General features: G+C 44.3%; 1 protein-coding gene across 4 annotated transcripts in view; it reads right to left on the reverse strand.

Moving 5' to 3' along the window:
• Positions 1–3640: 3640 nt before the first annotated feature.
• Positions 3641–13447, reverse strand: part of COL27A1 (collagen type XXVII alpha 1 chain) — a 151306-nt gene continuing 141499 nt past the window's right edge. For all 4 annotated transcript variants that reach the window (XM_069573854.1, XM_069573855.1, XM_069573853.1 and 1 more), the window contains 2 exons: positions 6837–7055; positions 3641–5645 (listed from right to left, as the gene is read on the reverse strand). In XM_069573854.1, coding sequence (XP_069429955.1) covers positions 5499–5645; positions 6837–7055 — 366 coding nt within the window. In that variant the 3' untranslated portion in view covers positions 3641–5498. The remainder of the gene's footprint in view (positions 5646–6836; positions 7056–13447) is intronic.

Genomic DNA, 13447 nt, shown 5'->3' on the forward strand with positions numbered 1-13447 from the left:
CAGAGGCCTCCTGGAAGGGAGCCTGTGCCAAGGGTGCTGAGCAGCGTAGCTTTAGCATAACTCCTCTTCTCTTTTCCCTCTGGCCCTTCTTCCTGCCTTTCTCACCTTTTGAGTCTTCACGGCTGATGACTCTCCGGAACACAGACTAGGTTGCACCCCTCTGACCTGTCCTCTCAGTTCCGTTGGTTGCCCCTGGACAGCTCCGCTTGAGTGCCCCATCACAGCACAGACTCCATCTGGCCAATGCAAACCCTGCTCTCCTGTACAAACCTGCGGCTTGTCCTATTCCCAACCCAATACCCCAGGCTTCCCCTGACCCTCCGGTACCACTTTGAATTACTTGTATGCAAGCGTGCTAAGTCGCTTCAGTCGTGTCTGACTCTCTGAGACCCTATGGACTGTAGCCCTCCAGACTCCTCTGTTCACGGGATTCTCCTGGCAAGAATACCGGAGTGGGTTGCCAAGCACTCCTCCAGGGGATCTTCCCGACCCTGGGATCAAACCTGTGTCTTTTATGTCTCCTGCATGGGCAAGCAGGTTCTTTACCACTAGTGCCACCTGGACTCCTTGCTACTCCCCAGATACACAGTGCTTCTTTACTTCCAGGCCTTAACTGTTCCCTCTCCTCCCAATGCCTTTCCAATGTCTGACTAACCTCTATTCATTCTCTCTTAGGCTTAGCCTGTGATGATTCACTTTATGTCAGCTTAACTGAATCATGGGGTACCTCTTTGTCAAACAGGAGAGTGTATCTAGGATGTGAAAATCTCCAAGCCCTTCCAGACTGCAAATCCTGGGCTCCATGGATGGAAGTCTTAGAGTCACCGCAGGACAGTGACTCCAGGGGCTCACAGTCTGGGACAGATGCCAGGATGGGGAGGGTAGGGAAGACCCAGCTGTGGACTGATGACCTAGAACCTTACAGCTAGTCTTTAAAACATAAAATCCTGGATATGAGCTCAACTTCTCATGATTTGTTCTGTCTTGTAAATAGAAGGGCAGAAATGTTCTGATTTCTCCAACATCCCAGGAAAGGAGGAACAAGCTAAAGAAAGTACTCTGAACTGAGTCAGGAGATATGGGTTTCAGGTCTGGCAGGTATAAGTATGTCCCAAATACTGAATGGGACGTGTGTGTGTGCATGCGTGTGTGTGTGCTCAGTCACTTAGTTGTGTCTGACTCTTTGGGACCCCATGGACTGTAGCCTGTTAGGCTCCTCTGTTTATGGAATTTTCCAGGCAAGAGTACTGGAACAGGTTGCCATTTCCAACTCCAAGGGATCTTCCTGAGCCAGGGATTGAACTCTTATCTCTTGTGTCTCCTGCACTGGCAGGCGGATTCTTCACCACTACAGCCACCTGGGAAGTCCTGAATGGGACATACTTATGCTAAAAACATACTTACTGTTTATCTGAAATTCAAATGTATCTGTGTGTCCTGTATATTTATTCACTGACTCTAGCTAACTCTATCTGCCAGGTTCTCACTCGCTTCTTCCAAAGCAGGTGCTGCGAGGGCTTCTCTCAAGAATCTCACAGGTAAGAATTGTTCACACTGAAGCACTACTAGCAATCACCAAAAGATGGAAACAACCCACAGGTTATCAATGGATGAATGAATAAACAGAATTTGGTCTATCCACACAAAGAAATATTATGCAGCTGTGAAAAAGAATGAAGTCTTGATCCATGCTATAAGGATGAAACTTGAAAACATTATGGTGCATGAAAGCATTCATTCACAAAAGGTCAGATACCACTAAGATTCCATTTACACAAAATATCCATAGAGGTTTTCCAGGGGCATGCTTCAACAGCACGTGAGCCGTGAACTTCCAGATGTTCAAGCTGGATTTAGAAAAGGCAGAGGAACCAGACATCAAATTGCCAACATCCGCTGGATCATCAAAAAGCAAGAGAGTTCCAGAAAAACATCTACTTCTGCTTTATTGACTATGCCAAAGCCTTTGACTGTGTGGATCACAATAAACAGTGGAAAATTCTGAAAGAGATGGGAATACCAGACCACCTGACCTGCCTCTTGAGAAACCTGTATGCAGGTCAAGATGCAACAGTTAGAACAAGGAGTACAGCAAGGCTGTATATTGTCACCCTGCTTATTTAACTTATGCAGAGTACATCATGAGAAATGCTGGGCTGGATGAAGCACAGGATGGAATCAAGATTGCCAGGAGAAATAGCAATAACCTCAGACATGCAGATGACACCACCCTTGGGCAGAAAGCAACAAAGAACTAAAAAGCCTCTTGATGAAAGTGAAAGAGGAGAGTAAAAAAGTTGGCTTAAAACTCAACATTTAGAAAACTAAGATCATGGCATCCAGTCCCATCACTTCATGGAAAATAGGTGGGGAAACAGTGGAAATAGTGAGAGACTTTATTTTGGGGGGCTCCAAAATCACTGCAGATGGTGACTGCAGCCGTGAAATTAAAAAACGCTTGCTCCTTGGAAGAAAAGCTATGACCAATCTAGATAGCATATTAAAAATCAGAGACATTACCGACAAAGGTCTGTCTAGTCAAAGTTATGGTTTTTCCAGTAGTCATGTATGGATGTTAAGAGTTGGATTATAAAGAAAGCTGAGCACCAAAGAATTGATGTTTTTGAACTGCAGTGTTGGAGAAGACTCTTGAGAGTCCCTTGGACTGCAAGGAGATCCAACCTGTCCATCCTAAAGGAAATCAGTCCTGAATATTTATTGGAAGGACTGATGCTGAAGCTGAAACACCAATACTTTGGCCACCTGGTGCGAAGAACTGACTCATTTGCAAAGACCCTGATGCTGGGAAAGATTGAAGGCAGGAGAAGAAGGGGATGACAGAGGATGAGATGGTTGGATGGCATTACTGACTCAACGGACTTGAGTTTGGGTAAACTCCAGGAGTTGGTGATGGACAGGGAGGTCTGGCATGCTGTAGTCCATGGGATCGCAAAGAGTCAGACACAACTGAGCGACTGAACTGAACTTTCTTCATTCTGTTCTTGAGTTCCTTCTGCTGTTTCCTTGAGGTCTTTTTCTTCTCATACAGGCCATGTCTCTCAATGCTTTGTTTGGACTCCTTCACATAATCCAAGGAATCGTAAATCATGCCAAAGCCAAGAGAGACTCTCAAGAGCCTTCTCCAACACCATCGTCTGGCCACCACCAAAATGGGTTCTGAATTCAAACACAAAGATGTCATCTGGTGTGGTCTTGTATGTTTTGGCCAGTCTCCCACATTTTCTGTTTTAGGTACTGTTGTCTTTTCGGGGTGAAGCGCGTCGATGACCATGCCTTTCCCCGGAAGCAGCCGGTTGCTCGTGAACTTCCTGGTTCGGATAGCTACTGTGTTGTTCTTGACGGCGGCTGATCCTCAAGCCCCTTTCTGCTCTTCCAAGGCACCAGGGTTGTGGTACTGTTACAGCGGCCCTAAGACACCAGTGGGACCCTGCAGGATCCGACTCCCTCATTTTTAGGCCCTCTCACTCTAAGGTACCATATCTCTCCCTGTCCCTTCTCCTTTGGGGGAAGCTGCATAAACAGGGCACCCCACCACCCCTCCACGCCTCCTCCAACCCTCAGCCATGCCAGAAACTTCCCTCCAGTCTCTTCAAAGAAGCACACAGCCACAGGAGCATCATTCCATTGCCTCAGTTTTAAATATTTATTTAAAATCCAGAAGGGAGAAACAGAACCCACTTGGGTTTTAACACATTGACATGTGGACAGAGACGTGAACGAGGACAGCAGAGAAACCCAAGGACAAGACAGACGCCGGGACAGAGGCCAGGTGAAGACTGGCGGCCTGTAGACCGAGCGCTGAGATGAGGCCCGAGCTGCTACAAAAAACGCACTTCCGGGAGCAAAGGGGCGGTGGGCAGGGCAGGGAGATAGGAAGTGGGGGTAGGGGAGGGTGGGCCAGAGTGAGGTATTAAATAAGGAAAATCAAATCCAATTCCCAAAGAGACACAACTTTAGAAAGAAAAAAAGAGAGAGACACACAAACAGACTTTCACATGAAATTTCCCCTTCTATAAAAATAATTCCATAGTTAAAATGACCTCAAAAATCCAACCTGGATGCCGACTGGTTCACTGATACAGGGCAATTCAGATTACCCTGGTGAGCCCTGCCATGCTGAACTCTGAGATTCCCACAACAAGCCTTTCTCCTGCACCCACGTTTACACTTGGAGTTAGCAACACTGGGTTTCTACAGAATTGAATGACAGTGAAAAAGCAAGAGTGATGACTGTTATCTTGGAAGGATAAACTCCAGAATGGAAGACCTTAGGAGATGGTCTGTGCCTTCATGAGATAGGTCCGTATTTACATTCCACCTCCAAGGCCAGTCCTGACCCAGCGCCATTCTCCTCACTGGTTTCTGCAAGGTCAAAACTCAAGGTCAGGACTCCCAAGTCTAGATCACACCATCCAAGATAAGCTAACTTCCCTCCAAGACCAAGAAAGGCCAAAATAAGATCCTTCATGCTCAGGCCTCCCCCTGCCTTCAGAGGACAAGCATTTTAAAGTCCATAAGTTAAAAGGTAAATCTTTCCTACTTCTGTTTCTGGTTGTTTTTTGTTTTTTTGCTTTGCCTTTTTTTTTTTTTTTCACTTTTACCTTCTTTCCCCACCTCCTTAACAGATTACCTGATGAGCACAAGGGTGACACTAGGAAAATTTAAAAAATTCCCCGAACTTTGTCATTTGGAGGAGAGAGAAAAACGTGGATGATACCCCACATCTAAATGTTTCTTCAAAGTCTGTGGCAAAATGGTAGCACCTTCAGAATCTTAAATAGAGTTGTTTTGTTTTTTCCTTAAAAAAATCACATACACTACAAGACAATTGTGAGCACCAGCGATTTCACAGTGGGAGGTAGCAGACGTGGACACCCCCAGCCCCGAGGACCTCACCTCTCCTTCTCTGCATCCATCGCTTCCCACCCCCTGGCTGCTCTCTCCCCTTCTCACCTCTTTCTCAGATGAAAAAAAAAAAAAATAGTAACGCACCTTCTTCGTGTTTGTTTAAATAATATATATATACTTCTTTCTTTCCTTTTCTCCTTTTTTTCATGTCTCCTCTCTAATATTGCACATCAAAGCTCCCTGGCAGGGACCAGTTGACAAAATGCCCCCTTCTCTCAAGCTGGCTGGAAGGTGGGGCTCTTTGGGCAGGAAGCTGGGCAGGGAAGGGGGTGGCCGCAGAGCTGGGAGACAGGCCGTGGGGCTCAGGCGGGTTGCAGGCCCAGCTTGCTCTGGCTGGCTCTTTGGTTGGTGCTTGGGGCTGAGCTGGGATCAGCTGTTCCCAAGGACACCTCGTGTGTCCTGCTACCCTTCAGCCTCTTCCACTGGGCAGACAACAGCTGGGGTCTGCTCAAGGATCCTTCAGCAGGTGAGTTGCCTTTCCTGGGCCCACCTACCCCTAGGTACCCTCCCTTTGCCTCTTTCTCCTCTTCCCTCCTCCTCGAGGCCTAGAGGAGCCAGGAGGTCAGAGGTCAGAGGAAGCACGCAGGTCCAACTTCAAGGCGGTACTGCTTCCCTGATGAGGCAGGAGGGAGGTTGTCCACGCCAACAATGGGCAGCTGCTGGGGGTCCTGGGTCCGGAAGGTGAAGAGTGTCTGATGCCAGCGGCCATCCTGGATCTGAGGGTGGAGGGAAAGGGGTACACACACATCCACCATGGTCCTCATTATGTATCACGTGCCTTTCCCCATCATCTTTCTTCTTCTTTTTAAAATATTTATTTTTTTGGCTGCACTGGTTTTTTTTTTTTTTTGCTGTGCGAGGGCTTTCTCTAGTTGCAATGAGCAGGGGCTACTCTCTAGTTACACTGCACAGGCTTCTCATTGCCACCGCTTCTCCTGTTGCAGAGCATAGGTTCTAGGGTGCTCAGGCCTCAGTACTTGTGGTACACGGGCTCAGTCGCTCTGAGACATGAGGGACCTTCCCGGACCAGGAATTGAACCTGTGTTCCCTGCATTGGCAGGTGGATTCTTAACCACTGGACCACCAGGAACGTTCTCCCTTTCATCATCTTTCTTCACAATTTTTAATGTCCACATGGCATTTCACTGTCACAATGACCTGTTTGTGTCCATTTAGATTGCTTCCACTATTTGATTCCTATACATAAAACTGTCATGAATATCATTGTAGCTAAACTTGTGCATATTGTGACATTAGAACAAATTCCAGAAGTATCAATTTGCTGGATCAACGGATAGGTACATTTGTAAGGCTCTGAATATATACTGGAGATATATATGTAGCTGCTGCCCTGAAAACCTCTACCAATTTATTTTTAATTTTTCCAAATAGCTTTGTGTGAGAGTGTTGGGTTTCCCCGCATCCTCAGTAACACTGCACATTAGTGGTTTTGTTTAATATTGTGAGACTGGATTTTTGGATGACTTTCTGTCTCCCTCTTCAATTACAACCCAGCCTGTTTTAAGCCTTGGAAAATAAGCAGGTTAAGAGAAAGAAATTAACCAGAGGGCAGGGGGCAGAGAGAAGAGTAGAAATATATCCTTCTATAAGTAGACTTGCAAATAAGTACCAATCTACCAGCCCAGACCTTCCCTTGAAAGTTTCCCAGGGAGGAAAGAGGATGAAAGCAATTTTATAAAACTGCTATAAAAAATTATTACACAAAGATAAAAAATATATGCATACATATATATTATAGTATAGTATAAAATTATACTAATATATATTACAGTATAAATTATAGTATATGTTATACTAATATAGTATAGTATAAAATTGTTATATATAAGAACGTGTTTTTACATTTATCTGTGCATGAGGGGCCTATGAAGGGCCCCAAGAGTTACCTTGCAGCCATCCATGGACACTTCTGGACTGAACTGACCCCCGGCCTCAAAGATCTGCCCGTTCCAGGCCCGGAAGCGCACAGCCTGCTTAGCTGGGGTCTGCCCGGTGCCCTCCTGCCACACGGTCATGTTAAGGCAGTGGATGGTGATCTGCTGTGTCACCTCAGAGCTTAGCAGGTGCAGAAAATTCATCTGGACCCGGCTGATAGCAAACTCCACCTGTGGAGGAGACACAGCGGTCAGGCAGGGTTGGACTTGGCTGTCCACCGTTCTCCGAATTCCTCACTTTCCTCTGGAAGGTCCAGGCACAAGCCCTTTCCTGGGAAGCAATTCCCAGCCACGGTCCCAGAGGTGTTGCTCACTCGAAAGACAGAAATACTGAGGTGGGTGTGAGTTAGTCCCACAGCCAAGGAGTAAGGAAGGGAAAGAACCAGGTCTGCCTGACTCCAGCCAGAGCCACGAGGGTCCTGATGTACTGTCTCCGGGGCTGAGCTGGGATACAGAGGCTCAGAGAGGGAGAGGATCTTGCCCAGGATCGAGAGGCTCTTAGAGGGCAAAGGAAATGAGAAGTGGCTTCACCACGTTTCTAAGTCCCAAGCTCCAGGTAGGGTGGGGTGGGTGCTGCTGGAAAAGACAGGCCTGACAGCAAACGAAAGGGCAGGATTTGGGGCTTAAATGGACTGTAAGTCCTGACAGTTGGGTTTTCTCTTTTTTGTGATGCGAGTGTCTGACTTAAGCTTTGATTGCTAAGACATCCACTTCAAAGAGGCATCCACTTCAAAGGCAGACTACTTCCTATAAATACCCTACCAGCCACGGGACTAGATAAAGAGCCAGGCCACCTCCAGTACTGAGGCCCCTTTGTTTTTGAGCTCTGGATTGATTTCAATAACCAACCACTTGGGCTACTTCTTTCTTCTCCCTCCATGCTTTAAATTCTAGCCCTTATATTTTAAATTCACCAATGAAGACTGAGCTTACGTAACCTTAGTGCACCCCCACCCCAATAAAAGCAGAACCCCAGGCCCATGCACCATCTCTCTCTCTCTACCCATGACCCCAGTGTGGCTCTAGGTGGGCTGTGTAAATTCCAGGTCCTGTAAGTAATAAACCTTTACTTTTTTCAAAGTTTCCTGATAGTTATTGCTGAAGGTCATCTTGAAATCGTAGTAAGAACCACGAAGGCTGGTCCGACCATGACATGGTTATTGATAGATTGAGAGGGACATAACAATTGGCATAGTAGGCGGGACTGCACAGTCTCCCTTGCTGTCCATGGCGAGGAGGCCCTTGACCTGCAGCTTGCTTACTAACCACCTAATTCAGGTGGGTGTTAGCATCTGGGAAAGGACTCTGTCTCACTGCGGTGTGCTTTCCCACGTTGCTGTGATTGTTGTTGTTTAGTCACCAATCCGTGTCCGACTCTTCTGCAACCCCATGGACTATATATAGCCCACCAGGCTCCTCTGGCCATGGGATTTTCCAGGGAAGAATACTGGAATGGATTGCCATTTCCTTCTTCAGTGGCTCTTTCCGACCCAGGACTGGAACCCACAGCTCCTGCTGCATCTTCCGATTGCAGGCGGACTCTTTACTGCCACTGGGGAAGATCCAACCCCAAAGGTCACGCCTGCCTTGATAATCCAACAGTCTTCCCAGAGCAGTGTGATCAAGGCCATAGGCTCTTACTAGCCACTGAGACCACCGATTATAAAGGCTTTGTTGTTTAGTTGCTCAGTGGTGTCTGACTCTTTGCGACCCCATGGACTGAAGCACGCTAGGCTTCCCTGTCCTTCACCGTCTCCTGAAGCCTGCTCAGACGCATGTCCACTGAGTCAGGGATGCCATCCAACCATTTCATCCTCTGTCATCCCCTTCTACTCCTGCCTTCAATCTTTTCCAGAATCAGGGTCTTTTCTAACGAGTCAGCTCTTCGCATCAAATAGTCAAAGTACTAGAGCTTCAGCTTCAGCATCAGTCCTTCCAATAAATATTCAGGGTTGATTTCCTTTAGGATTGACCGGTTTGATCTCCTCGCAGTCCAAGGCACTCTCAAGAGTCTTCTCCAGCACCATAAGACAAAAGCATCAATTCTTCGACTCTCAGCTTTCTTTATGGTCCATTAAGGCTTTAATTGACAATCAATGTGTATAAAGGTCCTCTGGGTGGGTTAGATCCCTGGCTTGGAAAGATCGCCTGGAGAAGGAAATGGCAACCCACCCCTGTATTCTTGCCTGGGAAATCCCATGGACAGAGGAACCTGGCGGGCTACAGTCCACGGGGTGGAAAAAGAGTCGGACACGAGTTAGCAACTAAACAACAACAAAAGGTCCTCCATGCCTCGAGGGCAGAGTTAAGGACAGTGAATTGGATCACAAGGCTATGTCACTGCCCTAGGAGAGGTTCTGGGATAAAGGCATAAGAGAAATATTCCTGTACATGGGGAGGATAGGAGACCTCCACCTACGACCATGGAGTTGGTGGTTGTGCCGGAAAAGTGAAATAGCCTTGCAACTGGAAGCCAGTGGCCCACCAGACGGAAGACGTAACAGAGATCTGCGGTCTCCACGGTCCAAGCTTCACTCATCGCTGTCATTCTTCATCCCTGACCCAATGGGGTATTGCGGCTCCTATCCCTGGTGTGATGTTACTAAAAGAATTAATGGACAAATATAAACGTCCTAAACATCTGATGTCAGCATCTCCTAAGAACCCTGAGGGGGGTTCTTGATAAATGCAAAACCCCATGGAAGCATCCTGGGGGGCACACCATCATGCCAAGTCTCTGATATCACACTCCAGGGGCCTGAGGGCTTTTCCCAAAGACCCTGCACACATCATGTGAGTGGACACAGACCTCAATCCCGAAGAGGTCTCTTGGAACACCCTGGGAAGGAAAGTGGCCAGCTGTGAAGACGGTTCACAGTGGTGCCATCCAAACTTTTCCTGTAACCCACTTTGGATTAAGATAATAGGAGAAAATTAAGAAGTAGAAACAGATGAAAAACTATACCTTAAATGAAATTCAAATTTTTCTTAAATATTTTATGTAGCAGGAAGGAAAGAAAGGAGCTAACTGGCTATTTGAGAGGGTTGATTTGTTTGTTATAGGCCCTCAATTGTTGTTATTCAAGGCTGCCAAAATGTATCAACTGGCCAATATCTCTAAAGACCCTAAAATTCATACTTTTTCTTAAAGATCCATCTGGGCTATACTCTCATTTCCTCCAAGATCTTCAGCTCCCTGGGCTTTCCCTTGAACAAGGCAGAACTAACAAACACATCCTATAATGCATCCCTTAAGGGAAAAGCTGAAAAGGGTTATCTAGCCATCATGGATAAGAAAGAGGGAGCTGGGAAGACAAAGGACCCTAGACCACTGATGCTCCCCCAGGGTCCCTCCTCTCCTGGATGTTTATTCTTGGCGTGGTTGCATCCTTCCATCACAGTGATCGCTGCTAAGGCTCATAGTGAATGGAAAACATTAAGATGAGGCCCATCTCCTGCTGCACAAAATTGGCCTGATCTAGTGGGTTTACCGTTTCCACAGCTGTGGTTATCCAGATGACCCCCTCTTCATTTTCAACTCCAAAGAGGCCCCATTTGACCCAGGGAATTATTTTAATAAAGCACTACCCTAATTACAGGGCAGTCCTACAACATTTTACTGGAACTGCCAAAACCATACAAAAGGGACCAAAACTCCTAGAAGAAAATTTACATTCTTTCTCTGTCCCTTGAAGATTAAATCTTTGAAATGGAAACACCCCAGGAGGTAACTAAAACTCTGCCTACAATTGCCTGAGGATGAAGAAAAAATAAAAATAAAACACAGAGAAAGAGACCTTTCAAAATACAAATGGCTATAAAAGCTCTTACTCAAAATCTAGTGCTCAGCCTCCTTAAGAGATCTTAAGTCATCTCCACAAATATTGGTAGAAAGCATTAGCTGCTGAAGCACGTAACTTTAACTTGTTCTGTCTGCCAGACACAATTTGGAGCCAAATGTTATTTATAAAAAAGTGAGTTTTACATTGTACCTGATTCATGGCTAAAGTTTTGGAAAGGAAGCTATAGAGTCTCAGGGTCTGGGTGTTTTTGTAATCTCTGGATGAATATGTGATTTTTTTTCTGTCCCTGAATGGTATAGCCAAAGTTAATGTGTAAAAGAGCTCTGTTTAAGTGGCTTAAAAATAAGCACTTATGAATTAGTTACTCCAAACATTCAGAAATACAGAAACTAATCCAAATGTTTTTCAAGTTCACATGATCTGGGATAACCTTTGGTAAATAAAAGCTAGCCTAAATTTGTTTTAATTAAAATAGGTATGTCTTCAGAGTTAACAGCATTAAATATACTGCAGATAGACAACTTTTCCAGTGTTTACTAGCCAAATAAATCCATGTTATTTTTATTACAAAAAAATTAGCTTGGGATGATGGCTGACTTTGTCTACTGTCTAGTGAAGATTTTATAGATAGTTTAATCATATTGTTAGAAGAGAGAAAAAGAATTTTTTTGTGTGGTCAAGTTGGCTAAAATTGGATTGTTATAAGAGGCTTTTAAAAAAATAAACTAATATCAATAATGTTCTTATGTAATTTTCTTTCATTTGTTAAAAGATACATTTTCTTGGAGTATTGATCAGCTCCTGTTAAAAGTATGAAAAGTTATTCTTTACTTTTTAAGTAATCTGGCTAGATAGCAAAGATTTTGTGTTTTATCAGAATAATCTCCTGAGTTTCATGTTGTTTTAATTGGATGTTTAATTACCTGGAAAACAGTCTTCTCAATAACAAAACAGCTAACTTTTGCTCACAACTATGGTGACTGCAGCCATGAAATTAAAAGATGCTTACTCCTTGGAAGAAAAGTTATGACCAACCTAGATAGCATATTCAAAAGCAGAGACATTACTTTGCTGACTAAGGTCTGTCTAGTCAAGGCTATGGTTTTTCCAGTGGTCATGTATGGATGTGAGTGTTGGACTGTGAAGAAGGCTGAGCACCGAAGAACTGATGCTTTTGAACTGTGGTGTTGGAGAAGACTCTTGAGAGTCCCTTGGACTGCAAGGAGATCCAACCAGTCCATTCTGAAGATCAGTCCTGGGATTTCTTTGGAAGGAATGATGCTAAAGCTGAAACTCCAGTACTTTGGCCACCTCATGCGAAGAGTTGACTCATTGGAAAAGACTCTGATGCTGGGAGGGGATTGGGGGCAGGAGGAGAAGGGGACGACAGAGGATGAGATGGCTGGATGGCATCACTGACTCGATGGATGTGAGTCTGAGTGAACTCCGTGAGTTGGTGATGGACAGGGAGGCCTGGCGTGCTGCGATTCATGGGGTCACAAAGAGTCGGACACGACTGAGCAACTGAACTGAACTAAACTGATGGAACCTTCTGTATTTGCTTTTAAAATCTTTTGTCACTTCAGCTAAGTAGATAATTCAGCATTTTTAAAAATACTGATCTGTGGTTCTTTATAATCAAGTGTTGAAAATCTTTGATATTTTTGACAAACTTCTCCAAGTCAAAGTCTAAATGAAGTCTTTTTGATCTGGAAGTAACTTTGGGGTTTTCCAGAGGATCCTTGGAACATGTCAAAATATCCTTCTCTTTCCTAATAAAAAGAAAGACACTAAACTAAGTAGGCTTATTTGATATGTTAAATCACATGGGAAATATTGTCAGGTAGGAAATAATGCTACGTCTTCTGTATGGAGATCCTCAAATGGATATATTTTGTTAATACAATATTCAAGAAATCATATTAAATTCCTGCGATTCTGATATGTAATGTTATCCATCATAACTCCAGTTATCTTAAAATTTTGTGTGTCACAGAAATAACAAAATTTTCTTTGTCAACTTCATCATAGTGAACTCTTATCAGATCTTTAACCGTGGGCACAAAAAATGTCATTTCTCTTGTTATTTATACTTATTGCTTTACTCTGATGTCTTTGCAAAAGTGCTCCATCTTCAGATTCATGGACAGGAGTCTGATAAGTACAGATTTTTGATACCTTTTAAATCATACCACTGAATGGGCAGGGATTTGCAGAACTCTAAGGAAAACCTGGATTATGAAACTGCTGACAAAAGATCAAGATCAGTGATCAATTGCATAGGACTGAATGAATTGATGAGGGTGATTATAATTTTTTATGACTTTTGTTTGGCAGTTATTAATCTTTGTTTCCACGTTTAAGGAAAATTGTTCTCTAAAGCTTAACAGTGACTTACAGCAATTTGAGGAAGTACACCTTTGTGAACAAAGATGAAATAATTGCTGTTTCTCCCTACCTGATCCTTCTAGAATTCGCTCTATGAGTGTTCTTATTCTCATGGCAGTATAGTTATTTGCATAAGCTCAGTAAGACTCTGTTCTTGTAACAGAACATGATTGGAAATACTGGTTATTAACAAGGCTTTGCTGGATTGTCATATTTGAGATATATATATATATATATATATATATATATATATAGGCTCTGATATGACCAGATTGCTTAAGGAACTAAGGTTGACTTCATGGAGCCAATAAAGACCCCTGGAAAAATTGGTCTGTCACCTTGACTACAGGGTTCCCAGCAGTCTTATCAGGT

Source organism: Ovis canadensis, chromosome 2 (genome assembly GCF_042477335.2).
Source record: "Ovis canadensis isolate MfBH-ARS-UI-01 breed Bighorn chromosome 2, ARS-UI_OviCan_v2, whole genome shotgun sequence".
NCBI classification, from domain to species: domain Eukaryota; kingdom Metazoa; phylum Chordata; class Mammalia; order Artiodactyla; family Bovidae; genus Ovis; species Ovis canadensis.